The following is an 18,602-nucleotide window of genomic DNA, read 5'->3' as shown; positions in this document are numbered from 1 at the left end:
TCCATCGCCGAGCCGCTGAACGGTCATTAGTGCGCAGGTCAGGAACGAAATGAGCGCCATCACGTGGTCACATGCCGGATGCTCATTTTCTTCAAGCATCTAATTTCATGCAGTATTTCATATTAGAATATATGTTTTTAGAAACTTACTCAAACGTTATATGATATGAAAGCCTGCATCAATGGCTGTTTTATTTATCGTGATGGTGATCTGCTGTAAGTTAGGAAAGCCGGTACCGCAAAACGCATTAGCTGGTGTAAATGGATTCGCCGATGGCACCGCTACTAAGCAATTAGCCATGCTCACAGCCAGAAAGAGCGAATGCGAGCCGGCTGGGCCCGTTGGGTCGTCGATTGCTGAGTGTTATGCACCTCAGTTTGTAACGCCCCTCTTCACGACTCTCGGAAAATTGCCGGGCCCAACGGTCGTCTAGACGCGGTTAGCTGGGGCATATCGTAAAACTTATGGAGCATGCAAGTCGCGTGATTGCAGGTAATACATCGCGACAGAACTAACCACAGACTTTTATTTATCGTGTCATACGCTGTTTGTTTGGTAAGCAATGTCTCACTTCCTCACATGCTCAGCATGCGACTCACGTTTTCACGAAATCCCGCAAGACCCAGAGGCTCCGTTCGGAAAAGAAATGACACTCAACGAAGCATCACAAACTCAGAACAGGCTCTCGTACGCTGGCGGGGCCAGACCGGGCGGCTGGCGGCCTCTCATCCCACCCCTGACTGCGGCCCATCTCCGCCCGTGGAGCATCGAGAGCTAACCTCTCCAACCTCCCGTCCTTCGACCATATCCTGGTTGGCGGCCGGTGCCGATCGTACCCCGTTAATCGGGCAGCGTCCGTTGCAGCGTCGCCGGTCGCCGGCCGCGGCGGCAGCCGAGACGGGCCGTTAATCGCGTCTGCCCCGCTTACCGGGTGGCGCGGCGGGGCGGGGCGCGGTGGGGAGGGGTATGGGGTGCCCCAGGTCGTCGCGAGGTGCGGTCGCCTCCACTGCCGCCCCCGCTGCTAGAGACGCTATTGTTGTCAAGACGTCGTCAGAGGTCACAGTCCGACGTAGTGACTGGTCCTCAAGGAGCACCATTTACCAATTCATAAAAATTTCAACATAATTGGTTCACAACACAGATTTTACGTCAGGGCGACGGATTTTATTCATCATCGATAAAGATTTGCCTATTGCGGCAACTGAAATCAGCGTTGTTTGAATGGGCTTTGAGTGAGCGCCGATGGGGGCCAATCGGTCGGTCGGTGGCGCTCTTTCACCAAAATATCGGCGCTTCACTGTTGCGCCACCACCGTGACTCGCCGATCTCCCATTCGAGTCAGGTCTGACGGGAGAAGATGCGCGCGGGTGTCAGCGAGCCATCCTTTCATTCAGCCGGAGCTCGGCGGGATGCCGGCCGCGGAAAAGCTACGCTACCGTGCCGTTCCCACGCCCTCCGGTGTGATTCATTCCTTTCAGGGACGCCACTGATGGGATAGACTGCGGTTTGCCGTCCGCCGCGGAAAACGCACTAAATCAGGGACCATTTACTGCCCGGCAGCCCGTCACTGTTTACTTTCCGTCCGCAGCCGGGGAAAGGGCTAGAAACGTGTCGGCATTTCAGAGCGGATCCACTCGCAACACGGATGCTATTGCGGTCAACCTATCAAAGGAATCTTGACAGAATCAGAATAATGTATCCGCACATGCCCATATACGAGCTGGCTGCATCTTTTCGGCGCGGAGCGGCGGTGGCGGAGATTCCTACTGGTTTTCCCACTCTCAACTGCACAAACAGTAGCGCGGTCATGTCTTGTTTGCATGCAAATCACGTCAGCCCGGCTGGCCATCGGTCTCGATCAGCGTCAGGCCGAGTCCGGCTGGACAGCCCGGCACGTGACAGGACACCCGGCGCGGCAGCGCGGCACTTACTTTTCGTCCAGCTGCATGAACTTCATGTCCATCGAGTGGACGGACGTGAAGACGTTGGTGGCGCCCTGGACCACGCACTCGCGTGTCTCTGGCATGGCGATCGGTGTGCAGGTGGCCACGAAGACGGGCTCGTTCCGACTGCACAGCGGCAGATAGGAGAGGTAGTGACCGCGGATCAGCACCACCTGACGGTCAACGGTCACACGGGGGTCACACAAGGGTCACACAGGGGTCATGGGATCACACAGGAGTACAGAAATGATTTATATAACTTGGATGCACGTCATTCAAGCATCAATGACGGTTATAGCGTATCAATCGTTCCTTTCGTTGTAAAATTGTCCTCAGATATTGAGTAAAGAGCGCTGGTCACTATTCAAGAGATGCAAGCGATGCATGATGCGACAGAAATAGAGCTAGGCAGTTGGCCCACGTCCAAGGCGGATCTCCCTTCAAACCGGAAACTCATTGAAAATAAGCCTAAATATAGTAAATGTCGATGCGTTTCTTAATGATCCGTGCATGATGAAAACTCGCATCAAGCTGGACAGTAAGTTATGATACATGACATGGCAACTCTTGACTGTTTATTGTGTTGTTATGTTGTGTAACTGGGGTGTTAGTGGTATGTGATGAATCAGTTTACTATTTCATTGTTAAATTGTGAAATGAGGCATCCGTTCCCGGACGCAGTACCGGGCTCGTGTAGCGAGGGGTTACTGACTCTGCCACGTTGCAGTCTGCGATAGCAGTGTTAGGTGCTTGTTCTACGTTGTAGTCACCACAGCAGGGTTACCGGCAGATTAAATTAGTGGCTTGTGTGATATTGTAGTCTCCCAAGAGTTATCCCTTGCCGGACCTATTGGTTTTCCACATACGCGCCGGCCGAGGGGGGGGCGGGTACGACCCCCCCCCCTCGCCGTTTCGCCCCTGGTGGAGCTAGCGCGTCGCGGAAAAAACGAGCGTGTGCGCGCCGTTACAAGACGCAGAGATTGGTACATGATTTTAAGGTCCTAGGTCAACTGGTGACCTCTGAGGTCAGGTCAAGTGCCCCAAGGTACGGTTCAGTTTTTGGTGAATAACTTCGCAAAAAACGGCCGCAGAGCCGCGATTTTGGCAGCATCGTGTTCGCCTCGATCAGCCGCGTCGAATGATATACTTTTTGTTCGGGTCAGGTCAACTTGGGGTGTTGATCTCAGGTCGAGGTCAGGTCAGCACCCCCAGGTCACGAAGTTGGTCGAAAGAGGTCATGTTGCATATCATTCGATTTGGCAGGTCTTCCTGAGTCCATTGGTGGCTTCCCCGACTCGCTAGCTCAATTTGATCAAGAGTTATTGACGAAAAACTAATGTGACCTTGATGACGTCATAAATGACGTCACGCAAGGTCAACATTGCAAAAGTGACGAATCTAACCTTGCAAGGAGTGCATAAAATCACGATTCTGTGTGCTTGAGATAGTTGGAGATCGTTCCCGGCGCCAGACATAGCAGTTTTCATTTTTCCCTATTGACTTATAATGGTGAGGTCACGAAAATGACCTGACCTCATATGACCTTAAAGAAAAATCCGAGATACACAAGTTGTGAGACTCATAATGGATACTAGATCCTGCAAGTTTCATTTCAATGTGACATCTCCTCTGGCAGTGAGGGCGTTGCTAAGTTGCGACATCTGAAGACATTGCAGAGGTTCACTTATGACGTCATAGATCAGTGACCTGACCTGACCCAAAAATGCGGTTGGTGTCAAAAGATTTGGCTTGAATCAAAGGTCAGGTATGCCAAGTTTCAGCTCTCTATCGCGAGCTTGTTCGGAGTTATCGCGAAAAAACCCCTATGGGGGGCGGCACCCGCCCCCCCCCCCCTCGGCCGGCGAGGGTTATTATATTTTCAGACCGTATTTTCAGTATCGCTGACAGGGCAGAGCGTATATACGCATTCATTGTTACTATTCTGAGCAGCTTTAGACGTAATTTTGGTTGTTTGTCATGTTCCAGACCATTCCCCGCATGAATGACAGAATTCCGTCAAGACGAAAAATATAACAAAATAAAAACAAACTGAGACAAATGTCAAATTCAACGCTTCGTTTCGCGCACTCTTTAACTATTCGAATGCGATAAAAATTGTTACCGATTACTGTTATTTTCGGGGGTAGTTCACACAAACGGCGAGGTTATTACGGCCATGAAGCTGTAAACAGGTCAACCAGGTGCGGCCGACCAACAATAGCGTACACGGATGTGAGCAGTTACAATTGGCACTGAAACAGCCTATGAGCTTTCCCAGGATGTTCAAGCAGGTTATGGACGCCCAGAATAGACTTGGTGTCAATGCAACATATCATTTAGTCGGAAATGGTAACTGTTGGTAATTGAGGGTACACTGCACATGGTTGTGTACCGGTTGTGGCCGCAGGGCTGTGAGCGCCGTCGCGGTCCACAGTCCACACCCACGTCCCACACACAGCTAGATGGGCACACAAAGGCCCCGGATTAGCGCTGTCGGGAAATACCGGCGGGAAAGCTTGACACATTCTGTCTTCACAGAGCTTTCCAACTCAGCGCCAACACTTCCGCCACGATGGTAACGAGTGGGCGAGCGCTAAATTGCCACTCGAAGCATGGCAACCGCCGGCTCTGACCAACTAGTTTCACCAGCGTGGCGCCCTATCGGTGGACTGGGACGGGGCGGAGAGAGGCCAAGGCTAGGGCTGCCTCCTGGTCTCCACGGCTGTCTCTCTTGTCTCTAGGGCTGTCTCCTGGTCTTTTGGGTTATATCCTGGTCTCTAGAGCCGTCTCCTGATCTGAGTCTGTCTATTGGTTTCCTAGGGCTATCTCCTGGTATAGTTATGGGCTATGGCTAGTCCTGGTCTACAGAGGGCTCTAATCTCCTGATCTCTAAGGCTCCTCCTCCTGATCCTGATCCTGGGATCCTGATCTCTAAGGCTGGTTTCTAGTCTCTAGCGCTAAATCCTGGTCTCTAGGACTGTTTTCTAGTCTCTAGGGCTATTCCTCGTCTCTATGGTCATCTTCTAGTCTCTGGGGCCATCTTCTAGTCCCTCACCTTCTGATCACCGAACCGCATCTGCCGCCGGGCGTTCCTGGAGACGTTCATCCGACAGAGAAACATCCTTGGGTCGTCAGCGGGCGCGGCGGTGGCGGCCGGCGCGCGCATCAGCTCCGCCTGGATCGCCTGGTGGTCCTGCTTGTCGATGATGTCGTATACCGAGTCTCCGTGGATCAGTAGGTCCTCCTGAGGAGGGAGACGTTGTGGTCACAAAGGGGGACATGTGGGAGCGCCGACCCGACCCGACCGACGCAGGGGTGTGCGAAGGAAAAGGTGCAGAGTCACTGCCCGGCTCCGGTCTCTGAGTGTGTGTATGTGAGCAGCCCTGGCCAGATTGGCTCATCAGAGCGGACAAAAGGAGCGGAAGGCATTCGGTCATCACTTTAGCCAGGATTGATTACAGCCGGGGACCACCCTCCGCAATGACCATCTGAAATAGTAAGATGGATGAATTTAATAGCTGACGCCAGCCAGCGCAACTTCCTGCGTTTTGCATATCATTTCGCCTCGCGTTACATTTAATGCAAACTGTGTTACTCTTTAATTATGCCTAATGGTACTAAAATATATCAGCGTCCTTTTTATGGTGGCGTATAAAAATGACGTCCCATACTGAGCTAAGGGAGGCAGTAAAATACAACGAAACACTCATAAAAAGCTCTGTGGGAGAGCTAGTGAGAACAATCCAACTAAATACCGAAAATATGTGATGCGATATAAACGGAGGACAATAAAGGCAATGAATATAAACGAAACAAAAAGAAAGAGCAGAACGATGTCGATATCCGCTTTGATGTCTGATGATGAGTTAATGGCCGATGCTTATAAATTACGGCTTGTTATCACATTATGAGAGCTTAGCGTGCTGGTGGCCGTTACCACGCCATTACAGAGAGCCATCGTGTAGTCAATCGCCATTTGAGCCGAGAGTAGAGGAGAGAGGAGCACTCCGCGGCATCCCCGGTCGGCCTGCCAATCACGACTACATTGCTGCGGAGCTCGGCGGAATGAGCTGGGTCGGCCGGCCGCAGCTCGGTTCGGATGGTCGGATTGACGAGATGGTCTGGTCGCTGGTGGTGTGATGGTCTGATGGTCTGATGGTCTGGCGGATGGGCTGACGGTGAACCGAGTCAGACTGTTTAACGGACCAGACCAGACCAGGCAGTCTGCTAGACCTGCCCACCACAGCAGGCCGGAATAAGGAGATGATTTGGAGCCTCCCACCGATAACCATCGCCTGATGACGCCTCTGCCGCCGGAGCACAGGCCGATTTATTCAGGCCGCCGTGGCCGGCCGGCCGGCCGGCCAGGGCGTGGCTATACGATGACGCCTGCATCCGGCTGGTCAATTTATGGTGCCGACGGCGCCGGCAATGGGTATCGGCCGCCCGCCGATCAGCCGCGATTAGCTCCCCGGCTCAGGGGTTCGGCCAGTTGACGCCGTCGCCGGGCCGCTCGATTAGACCTCCGTATGGGAATTCCGTCAGCCCGGCAGCGCCGCCCGGCCGGCCGGGACTCGAGCTGCGATATCCGGTTGTGCCGCTCAGCGGAGGGTGAAGAGAGACGAGGCGCCATCAGAGGGTTTAATTTTATTTCATTTATGTTGCATTACGTTGATAAATTGCCAGTCAGGTCGGTGTCCACTTAACGTCAAGTTATTGCTGCAGCTGATGCTCGGTACCATCCACTATAGGCAGACGTATCATGCATTCGAAGGCATAATGGGAATTAAATACCGGATGAAATTGCATGGGTGTTGTGATGTGGATGAAACACGTCAATCTTCTTAGTTTATCTTTGGTTAGCTCTATCATTTCGGCGAATCGATACCCTTATATGACCGCAGACCGCTCTCCCAAGCGTCAATTGCAATTTGCAGGTATGTTGGCAAACCTATATGTGATACTTCTGTCTTATAGTGAACATTTTAGTTTCCTTGCAACTGGGTAACATCAGGGATAATAAGGTATAATGTCATCGGAATCCTCGCTGATGAGTGGTATTACCGTCTGAATGTCATCGAAACAGCTCAATGATCTATTGCGGGGAAAACCCAACTAAGCCGGATGTGTTTTATACCCGGAGTGCATAGGGGAGCAGGCATGTGCGGTTTAACTGCCGGCGCCAGGTGGCACTTTAATTTCCCCCCGTCGGTCCGAAGACACATGTGGACAAAACAGACGCCATGATTGCACAACGTCTTAAAGAAAACCTGTGCAATTTCCGCCCGAGGTGTGAAGCGGCCGTCACTGCGCCACCAGTAGGCAACGTTTCCATGGCAACCCGCGGCGACAACGGCCAGCACGCGGTGCCACTTGCGGTTTTGCGGCGAAATTAACGGCGGGCACTGCGCGCGGTGTCGGCCGGGCGCCGCTGTCGGTCGTCATGTGGCGCGCGGTGTTCCGCGGACGCGCCGTGACCGTCGCGACCAACTGAGCTGGCGCCGGCACAGATGACGTCAGACGAGCACGTGACCCTGTCGGCCGCGGTAGCCGGCGGGTTCCCACGGCGGCGCGGCGGCGGCGCCGGCATTGTCGCGCCGTCCGAGCGCGCCGCGCGCTGAGAAATGAGCCGCAGCGCCGGCCGTGTATGGAGGATGCACGCGCCACAATGCCGGCAGGCGCTGCCGCATACATCACCGCTGCCGAAGCGTCGAATCACGGTATCATTAGTAGGCTACTTTGTCGGCCGCTCGGCCGGCTGTGAATGCAACTAATTGCCGCCCGGGCGGCTGAAGGGATGAAAAGGAGTGGGACGGAGCCGGGCGGCCACCCCCGCTCGGATATGTGGACAGTAGCCGCCTCGGACCGCTCCGAGGCGGGGATCACAGACGACGGTAGAAGGTCACCGTAGCGCAGTGAAATGGTCACGACTGCCGCTCTCGTTATGACGATATAATAATGCAGAATAGCGGAATATATCGTATGTTGTATATGTTGCTATTCAGTGTCCAAAGTAGTGAAGATGCGTGTTTTTCTAGGTTTTATGTTGGAAAATACCTCCAGTCAACATCTATCTTTGAGACACCGCCGGTGGACGTCCGTGTCAACCTCAAAATCGTCCATGCTTAAACTGACAGCAATGAATTGGACTATTTCCGCACCGAAGTACCCAATGACCGCATCGAAGGTCGGGTCGGTGCGTGCATCTATCCGCTGGTGTTCGCCCTGAACTGCTTGTGTCCACGCCGATCCGCTGTCTCCGCACCAAACCGCTGTCCCCGCACCGAGCCGGACAGAATCCGGCGGCGTCGTCGCGGCGTCGCCCTTGGCAGTGCAGCGGGCCGCTCCGCTCCGGTCGCACCAATTGTTTACGGTTGTATCCATGGTTCCGCCGGGCGCGGCCGGCTCAATGAGGCCGTGATGAGTTGCAAGTTGCATCGCAAGGGACGCGGCCGCCGCGCGCCCGACAAAGGCCCGGTAATGACTGAGACATCCTGGCCTGGTCCGGGTCCGGTCAGTGTCAAATTGGAGCCTGAACTACCCGACCGGCTGGGTAATTTACAACACAGTCTGTGCTGTTATACACGAGTAGGTGGCAATTCCAATTCGACGTGGTTCGCAACACGCTACGAAGGCTGAACGTTCGACGTGTTGTTACATTGTTAGCAACGACGAAAATAATTATTTTTGGCACGCAATGTTGACTGCAATGGGAAAACCAATAACTGCACTACGCAACAGTTGACCCCTATTCAACCTCGACAGCCAAATCAGACATACTGATAAAAGGCTCTAAATTTGTGCACATACTAACTGTAACCCTTTAGAAAAGAAGGCACAGCAATAAAAGACTCTTTACCACAGAGCTTTATCAATCCGATCTGATTCATTAGAGGGAATGATTTCTGCAACTTACGACTCGGACAAAGGCCAAAAGCACTGCAGCTAGATGGTCGCTGCAGAGGGCTGACATGGTTAGCGTTCGAGGGGCGTGTCCACACCGAGTAACACTCTGTCCTCAGGAGGCCACGCCCCCCGGGTGCTGCGTATTCCCACGCCCGTCAGCTGGCATCTCGCTACCATCTGCCTGACAGCTACCAGAGAAGGATACAAACTGGTAGCGCCTCACAATCTCCGGAGGTGCGCGTGACACTACATACGGTCAGAATAACGGTTGACTTGTAACTGCCCTCGCCACGCCTTTCCAGCCGCACCCACCGGCCGGTGACCTATTCACTCACTCTCGCTAGCATTTACGTCATTGTGCCCTTTTGAAGCAAGTCAGTGAACTTGCGTTGCAAACTGCACAGGTCCACGGCCACCAATAGAGAGCTGAGACATTATGATAATGACACAATGCGCTTTGTTGCACTGTGCCCCGCACCAGAAGGCTGGAGTACCTAGTCGGAAGTAGGAAAATGAACCTCCGAGCCAGCCAAGGTGCAAGGTCAGCCCCCTGAAACGGGACGCAATAAGTGAACGGAAACACGCGTCGTTTACTGCGACACGGATCTGGAATGAAATCACGGGGCATGTGCAGCGAATGGTGCGATATGAGCAAGCGCCTTGCAATTAAGATACTATGGACAAAATTAATAATCATAAACAGTGCACAAAAATAAAAGACATAAGAGAAGAATGCACAGAGAAAAAGAGGGAAAGGAGGTGCGAGACAGAGGGAGAGATCAGAGAGAGCTTGGGAAAATGACCAACGGATAATTAATTACCCATTGAAAGTAAAATACAGGCTTCGTATGCATACCACTCAAAAAGTACGTTCAAACACAGGTACTTAAAATGATTTGCTTCTCACTATACCTAATTCTAAGTTCCCATTAAACAGACATTACGATAATTCTGAGCATGCCCAGCTAAAGACTTAGGTAGGTACCAAAAACGCTGAGCTTGTCGCCACTATTTTTTTACTTCATATGCGCCTGCTGCCTACAATTGCTCTTACATGTGTGCTTCAACGTTAGTAGCATGACTAACATGATGTTCTCGAGTTGACATCGGAAAACAGGAATAGGATAGAAGGAACGGTAAAAACACAGACCACCTGCTGGTTTAAAAACGCGGATGATATCATATGTCATCATTCAATGTATTCAGGGTGATGTAGTCACTTAGTGACGGGAAAATCGGTGTACGTTAGCCAAGACGTCACCAGTCAACAATCGAGGGGAACACTGGGCCCTAACGTATGGAGTCTTTCCGTGTAGCATTCATGTTGAAATAAGCATAAGGTGATGTCCCGTTGTTTTCCGGTACTTCCGTACTTTTCGTGCAATCATACAGCGCAGGCCAGAAATAAGGCCAAGGTCCAAGGAATAACATGCGACAGGAGTTTTTGTTGAACGCTTATGCGTTACAATTAAAATGTTTCTCAGACGTACATGTTTCCAACACATACCTAGCTATGCAGGTATTTACATATATGTGCAACGTGCAGAGCATCACAGATGCAATGCAACCACAGAAGCTCTAGGCATAAATCGATCTCTAATTCTGCTCTGCTTAAAATTGTTCATCATCTAAGCTGAGCGCTGAATGAAAAATTAATTAACCCTCGCCCTGGCAGGGCATTTTTCATAACACGGCCTGGCAGGGGGGGGGGGGTCGATGCGACCCCCCTCGCGATTGGCTCCTATGGCACCTAGAAACACCAAATTTGGTAGGTAGGTGGGCCCTTTGGAGTTCTCGCCCCTGTGCAAATTTTTTTGCTCTAGCCCGCGCCCGGCTGGGGGTCCTGGATTTCCACGCCCTGCTGCGGGGGGGCGTTTGAACACCCCCACCCTTCTAACTCGGCTCCTGGGCCACGTAGCGATACGCGGAAGGCGGCGTTCGAAAGAGCGTCAAAAATAATGACGAAATCACTTCGGTCAATTTTTTGGTCAGGTCAAAGGTCAGGTCAGCAGAGGTCATTGAAGGCAAAATTTCGCCGATTTCCAGGTCGAATGTCGGCAATTTCCAAGAAGCCAACGCATAACTCGGGAACCAATAGAGCTACAGCGCCGCGGAAAAGCGCATTCGATAGCCCTATCAGCGCACTTTCTGAGTAATCTTCTCAGATTTGACCTAACGTCAACGGTTTTGCCTGCAGGGGGCAAATACTGCAAAAATAGCCGATTTTTTTCGGAAACAGTTTTTCTGCAATAACCTTTGACCCAAGCCTTGTACGAGCTTACTTTTGCCGGCATCGTGTTCCTCTCGTCAAGACGCAACGAATGAACTATAACTTGACCTTGAAAGGTCAACTTGAAAATTTGACCTCAGGTCAAGGTCATGAACTGACCGGGAAGGGTCATGTTGCATATCAGTCGATCCGTATCGTCGAGCTGAACACATCTAAGGCGTTTTCATCGCTCTAGCATGCCTCTATCAAAAGTTATTTGCGAAAAACTGTTAGATACCATTCGTGACCTAAGATGACCTCAGGGCATAAACAGGGGTCACGGACACCATTTTCATGTTCAGTGTGTCTAAACCACTTGTAATTCAGTGTTAAGGAGTGTTTATAATGTCTTCGTCCAAAAGAGGCGCATTTCAATTTTCTCCCATTTACTTATAATGGGGAGGTCGCAAAATTGACCTGACCTTAGGTCATCGATATCAAATTTCTGAGATAAACATTTTGTATATGCTATTGCTCTTAGCAATCGCTGAAAGTTTCAAAGCGATCGGTCACTCGGTGTAGCTATGACAGACATTTAAACTTTTTATGAGGTGAGGTCACTTCAAGTGACCTGGTGACCTGACCTTGAATGACCTTGGTCTGAAATTTTCACAACATGTGTAGAATTGATGTATGATAAGGTGTACCAAAAACGGCGGCGCTTTGCGAAAAACCACAAGGGGGTGTTCAAACACCCCCCAGCAGGGCGCGGGCTAGGTCAATATTTAGGCGGGTTTTGGGGGGTATAAATGTAAAAATTTCGCTAAAAACAGGTCAAAAGTTTTTCACTTATAACTTTTGATCTAATTAAGAAAGAGCAAAAATAAAAGCACCAGTGAACTCAGTACGTCAAGGCGCGTCGAATGATATACTTTTTCGCTTGCTTAAGTGTACTTAAAGTTTTTCTTAACTTTTAAGTAAACTTTAATTAATTAATTAAGTTCAAGTTCACCAAATTGCATCATATTGCACATAATTCGATTCGGCTGATCACCAGGAACACAATGACACCATTTTTAAGCTCTAGCGTCATTATGTGCCAAGTTATTGGCAAAAACGTAATTTGACCTCAATTGACCTCATTTGACCTGATCCATGGATAAGTACACCAAACAAAGAAGCACCAAGTGACCTGCTGTTAAGTACTGTGGTTTCAAAGCACAAAGGTGATAGAACGAAGCGGACATCTCCAGTATTTTCCGAATTTAGTATTTTCCCATAGGCTTAACATTACGATGTTATGACCTCTAACTGACCTCAGGTCAGTGACCTCAAAAAACCCGAACTATATGTTATACAACTCGGTGAACTTAGCACATCCTGAAAGTTTGAAGGAAATCAGTCCAAAACAGTGAGTTGGACAGGTGCAAAAAGAAAATTGAAATTTGACCATGACCTTGTACCGGTTTTTCTGACATGGTGACGACCTGACCCAAGGTCACCCGGACTTGAAATTTTCAGGTCATATGTAAAAGGGCTGCCCCATAGGCTGTGCCAAATTTGGCGGCGCTGCGCGCCGCCGTTTTTACGCTATCTTCGTTAGGGGGTCGCTTCGACCCCCCTGCCAGGGCGAGGGTTAAGCTATCTTGAAGCACCACTGTTTTGCTGATGTATTCAACGGTATTCAAATTTACAGCAAATAGCATTTCCGGGTCACGATGAGCCAAATACACCCGAACCCAGCATCCGCGAAATATTGGCCCACTTGAATACATGAAAACTTGGAAATCTTAGCCCGACATCTTGGCCAGCTCTCCCCGAAATCTCGCCTACCATAAGCCAGTTTATCGGTGCCCAGTGACGCCCAGCGCCGGGTTCCGTGCACTATCGTGTGTGAGACCGTCGAACTGAGGAAAACCGCCGGGCTATTCCGCGCTGCACAGCCTGAACGCTCAAATTAGCTGCCGATGATAATGGCTGTTTTCTGCCGGAGCCGCCCTCTAATAGTGAATTACCGTCGACGTATTCCGGGAAGCGAATATTCTCAGGCCGCCCGAGGGCCCGGAAAACTCTACCGATCGCTGGCGCAGGCTTGCATCGTCGACAATACGCTGATACACTGTGTACGGTGGCCAGCGTCAGGCCATACTGGGAGGTGCGGCCATACTAAGTGGTCATCTATTACTGGGTATGGTCACATGCTGTGCGGGTGTGGCCGTACTGTCTGGGATGGCCACACTGAGCAGCGTGCTCCCACATCATAGCAGCTGTAGGAATTGCTGCGTTGCGCAGTCGCACATTCAAAAGCAATTAAAAGTATGCAAGTCAAAGATAGTATCGTGTCTGTGAGGAGCACATTGCACGGCCCACCCCCGCTGGGCCGGCGGCGGAGCAGCCCGTCAGGAATGCCAGACCAGATCATTGCCGACCGGTATTGGATTCCTCTGTCTCGTTTGGCTCGTCACAATCGGTATTGATGACTAATGCCGGCCTCTGATGGCTGCTCCATGGGCTAGTATTGTAAAATATCAGACGTGTTTATGTGCATTTTGTTGTGCTTTAATTCGATATCGTATTGGAGGGCCGCAAATACCCATGAAAGCATAAACATTTTTTATGATGCTGACAAATGCGATACTGTTTATTATGTGCATGAGCTGCATGATTTATTTCGTCGATCAAGGTGTTGTTGTTTTTATATAGCTCCGCGCCTCCTTCACTCAGCATTAAACAAATAATGGAAATACACCTCAAACTCGTTAATCCCTAATGATGACCCGAATTGCCTTTCTCTCGGAGTTTTACGACGCATATAGGACAATAAAGACAAATTTGCTGCACTAACTACTCCACAATGATTAAAGGAAGTTACTAAGACGTTTCGAGAGTTTGCATTTTACGACTATCATCTACAAAACATCTGCACACACTAAAACTCTTCGCGATGAAACTGGTTGGCTAGTTGACATGCACGGCGTCGGCCGCGGAGATTTTCGCGAACATTTCGTTTACGATCGTGCCCCTATTCGTGCTGGGTAAGTGCTGTCTCGGCCAGTCTGTTCGGACGCCGCCGAACCAGCTCACGGCACAGCGTCCCCACCAACCAGGACACGCCAGAGGAAGCTGCGAGCGGAGGTCGCCGATGACGTCATAGTGTGAGCAATTAGTGAGCAGGATGCGGTCAAAGTGCGGGCGACAATGCTGCCCTTGGAAACAACCCCGGCGCAACGCGTCATTTTGACGTCAACAACGCCCATTTACTCCACATTTATCACGATTATATTAAGAACGAAATCCGGAATACATGTCGACTTCCCACGATCATGAGGTCGGCCGGACGCGGGCGCGCGCAGGGCGACATTACCATCAGCGATCTGTGTGCAGTTGAGCGGTGCTCGTTTGTGGGAGCGCGCCGGCGGGCCGCCGGGCGGAGAGCAGAGCGGTGTCGATATCTCCATCTGCGCTCCGGCAGGCTGGCCGGCCTGGCTGGGGTCGCCCCCGCAGCGGCCCGGCCGCCGGGCGGGCCCGGGCAGATTATTAGAGGCGGTAAGCTGGCGCCCCCTGCCGACGGCCCAGATTTAGAGCGCTCCTCTTCCGCGGCGGGGGGCCGGGGGTCAGCGGGTTCAACGGCGCACTGGTCACGTGATACGGAGCCGGCGCCGCGAGGCGAGGTCACGTGACGGCGGGCGCCGGCCGGCTGGACGGCAGAGCGAAGGGTTTTCGATGACGGTGGGTTTTAGAGGCGCTTGTCCGTGTGTTGGAGCACGCTGCTCTGGCACGCACTGCGGTCAACGGTCACGGCCCGTCGGCGGGCCGAGCTCTGACCCGATCAGCCCGGTCAGCTCCAATTCATCGGCAGACGATAAAACCGTTTTTACTCCGGTTAAATTTCCATTCTGAGAGCCGCTGCCGAAACAGACGCCAGCAGATGCTCGACTTCATGAACAAGACTATACCTAAGTGGAGCAGTAATCCAGGCGCAGAGAAATTCGACGGCATAACTCTTATCGTACCACTTTCATCCAAGATACATTTTATTGATACACCACTGATGTGCATTCGGCCATATTTTCGGCTTTTAATGTTTACAAGGAGTGGCTTGATCTGCCGCTGCAACGCGCAGAAGATTTACATAGAGCGGTCCAGTCCCACTGCGCAGAGCACCAGGGTTGTGCTTGACTCATGTGTCGAGTCAGAAATTTGACTCAACTCTGACTCAAATGAGTCAGATTTGAGTCGAGTCGGATAAAATGTTGAGCTGTTGAGTTGAGTCAGAGTTGAGTCGGACAAAAATATTAAGGTGTTGAGTTGAGTCAGAGTTGAGTCAGTAAAATAACTTTTGACATTGAGTTGAGTCAAAAACATTTAGGAACATGAGTCAGCTGACTCAACTTTCTAGAAACAATATATAGTATAAGTTTTTCATTCTCCCCCCGCTTAACAACTTAGGCCTGGCCCTGCTGCCGGATTTTCTTACCCCTCCCCCCGCTCAACAACTTTTTTATCTGAGTCAATTTTGAGTCAACACACTTGACTCAACAAAAAATTTGAGTCAAGTTTGAGTCAACTCATATTTTCATTGAGCCGCTTGAGTCATGAGTCGAGTCAAGGGAAAAAATCAGCTCCTTGTTTGAGTCAGAGTTGAGTCAGGGCATTCTGAAGTTGAATGATGAGTCGAGTCGGCAAATTTTTTTTTGAGTCGAGCACAACCCTGCAGAGCACGCCATGTAACGGCAGTCGCGCAACATATCGACCTGACCTGGTTCTACACCACACAGTATCATTAATAATTGTTATGTAAAGAGCGCACGTTGAAATATTGTACATTGTCCGGTAATGGATGGCATTGGCTGTCATGGGCAGCGTAAAGCTGATTAGCATGAGGCTCGGACTGTGCAAAGCACATGGGAACTCAAGTGGGAAGCTATTTTGGAAAGTATCGCAAAGACACTATGCTGAGGCGATCTATCTCATTTCAATCAGGCTGATTTCCTAGTAAGCCGCTGCTATCATTGTAGGGCAATGGCGAAGACTCCAGTTAGGTTTTCGTATGAGACTTGAAGTGTGAGCGGTCGTAACGACAAACCTCTTTGGAGCAAACTGCAAATGAACATGGTCATCTAAGCTATTCTTGGTGCAGAACTGGTTAGGTGTCTGGCTTAAACAGTTTTAAATTGTTTGCAAGTGTTATTTTCCCACATTGATATACCTCTGAGGCAGTTTCAGGCAGATTCCATTGCTTTCATGAGGAAGCAGTTTTCAGGCACACTTTTAGTAGGTGCATATCGGCACAATAAGGCGCAGCTAATAAACATTAGACATATACGCCGTTATCTAATGCATGAGCGAATAATCATATAGCTCAACTTGGCGACTGACCATTCGAGGTTCAGAAAACTCACGAATGATATTATTGATGATTGATTTCTTGTAATTATGCATATAAAATGATTTTGGCATAAAAATGGCAATAACAAACGAAAACCAAATTTCATCAATGAATATTATGTTATAATGAGTGCAACTGTAATGCCATAAAACGTAGTTGACATTGTTTTGCTATCTTGCAATGTAAAACTTATCCACCTTTCATTGTGCGCAGATCAGTGCGAGTAGACCTTAGACTGGCGGCCTCGGTAGCAGTAACAAAGCAAGCCTTCTTTGTCGCCCGAATTCGACTAAATCACAATTCACATGAGCATGTCAGCCCTCGCCATACCATAACTCGTTGATAGGTTTCAAATTATGTTTAACACGAATCTGTTGGAGCTGTTTTTCTCTCACTGCGGGTGTTGCAGTGAAAGATGTACCAATGAACACTTGTAAAGGAGTCTACCAGGCGTTACACTAATGCAATAAGCATGTAACAGGGCCAATAGTTTTGATTGCAATCTTCTAATGATCGGGTGATCATCCTACAAGTTAGCGGCACTTGCTGGTAACTGACTGTAGCTCAGTCTGATTGGTTGGGAATGGATGGATTGACCGCAGACATCGAGAGGCCGTTTTATCTGTGTCTTCAAACCGCTAATGGTAGAGGAACGGGGCATTGCAGAAGTGCCATCACTCAAACGTTCACACAGGCACATGTTATAGAAAGAACTATCGGCAATCACCATTGAGTGCCCTCAGTCACTCAGCATGGAGGGTGTCAGGCACTCACGTCGAGTGTTTCAAACGGAGAGTCTACTTACCATTGAGTGTCCCAGGTACTCGGCAGCGTTGTCCGAAATGTACAGCAGCTTTCCGTTTTGCGTGGTGATCATAAGGAACCCGTTGGTGGCCTGCGAATAAAATATCATGAAAAAGACGCAAGTGATCAGACATACATACACTACATATGCTTGCACATCAACATTACCTACTATTCATATGTTCTGCTTTTTGGTAATGGCACTACACTATGCGAACTAGGTTTCCAACCATTTCTATGCGGTAATTGAGCTCGAGTTTTCCAATGCCCGTGATCGCCGATCAGGAGCAGCGCGATGTCGAGTTTTTTCACTACCGTACTTTCCTCATTACGACAGACTGCGTGAGGCTGTTTCACGGACGACCGGAGATCACTGATCAGTAACCAATGATCGGTGGAGAAAGACCAAAGATCGACGGTCAATGGTCAGAGACTATGGACTTCTCAATAGATAAAAAGACTAGCGACCTATTACTAGTAATGACAAGATTCGGTCATTCTATTCAATCATGACTGATATATGATCCCATAGTTGTCATAACATTTTGACGGATGCCTCACTCCAATCATGAATCCCGAAACACGGTGGACTGTTCTTTCATTCATCTTCCTTATTCAGTCCAGTCTCCGGCTATCCAGACCCGTGACGTCTGAGATAAGAGCCGGCACTCTCTTTTGTACTTGGTCACTCTTTTGATGTCTTTGACCGCCTCTGACCGCATCTGACCGCCGCTGACCGCCTCTGATCATCTCTGACCACCCTACCTCCGCTCTCTGTGTGCGGCGCGGGCATTCACTGCCCCGGCTGATGACGGCAGCGGTCGCCACTCAGCCTCTGACGGCAGCATTCAGCCGGACGCGGCCAGTAGCCGCGCTCAGCCGCACGCTCAATGCACCGTGTCAACAGTGATTAATTCTCCATCGACGCATTGAAAGCGGCGCCCCCTGCAGCAGCACTGCACGACCCTCTTCGCACGCTGGCTCCGGGCATGAATACATTTTCATCCATCATCGGCGCGCTACCTTGTCTCGGCAAATCAGGCCACCGACCGCAGATGGGTTACGCAATAGAGACGTTTAATTCGGACACACTAACGAGATGGGCTTTTGGTTTTCATGACAGACGAGTACGTAAAAATATGTTTGCAAAGCGGGTACATGCATTCCAAGACTGATGCAACAGAAAGGGAACTGGCTGGCCACGAGCAAAGAAAACCACCTGCAAAGTGCTAGTTAATCTTCTGAGATAGAATAACACCATTGTGCATTCGTTTGCAGGACTTTCTGAGAGAATTTCTCTCTATGTGGCCAGCTGCAGCGGTGGTCCGCGCAGTGGGGGGAAAGGTCGACT

At 50.3% G+C, this 18,602-nt stretch overlaps 1 protein-coding gene across 1 annotated transcript in view; it reads right to left on the bottom strand.

The window, feature by feature from the left end:
* The window catches only part of LOC122385480 (neuronal PAS domain-containing protein 4-like), a 76,155-nt gene that overhangs the window by 31,551 nt on the left and 26,002 nt on the right, over positions 1–18,602 (bottom strand). Inside the window, exons 5-7 of the mRNA XM_043373806.1 lie at positions 17,253–17,342; positions 4,999–5,187; positions 1,932–2,116 (exon numbers count right to left, since the gene is read on the bottom strand). Coding sequence (XP_043229741.1) covers positions 1,932–2,116; positions 4,999–5,187; positions 17,253–17,342 — 464 coding nt within the window. The remainder of the gene's footprint in view (positions 1–1,931; positions 2,117–4,998; positions 5,188–17,252; positions 17,343–18,602) is intronic.

This window comes from Amphibalanus amphitrite, unplaced genomic scaffold (assembly GCF_019059575.1).
Source record: "Amphibalanus amphitrite isolate SeventyFive unplaced genomic scaffold, NRLGWU_Aamphi_draft 000220F_arrow, whole genome shotgun sequence".
Taxonomy (NCBI): domain Eukaryota; kingdom Metazoa; phylum Arthropoda; class Thecostraca; order Balanomorpha; family Balanidae; genus Amphibalanus; species Amphibalanus amphitrite.
The sequence above is the reverse complement of the archived record's forward strand: the minus strand, read 5'-3'. Positions and strand labels throughout refer to the sequence as shown.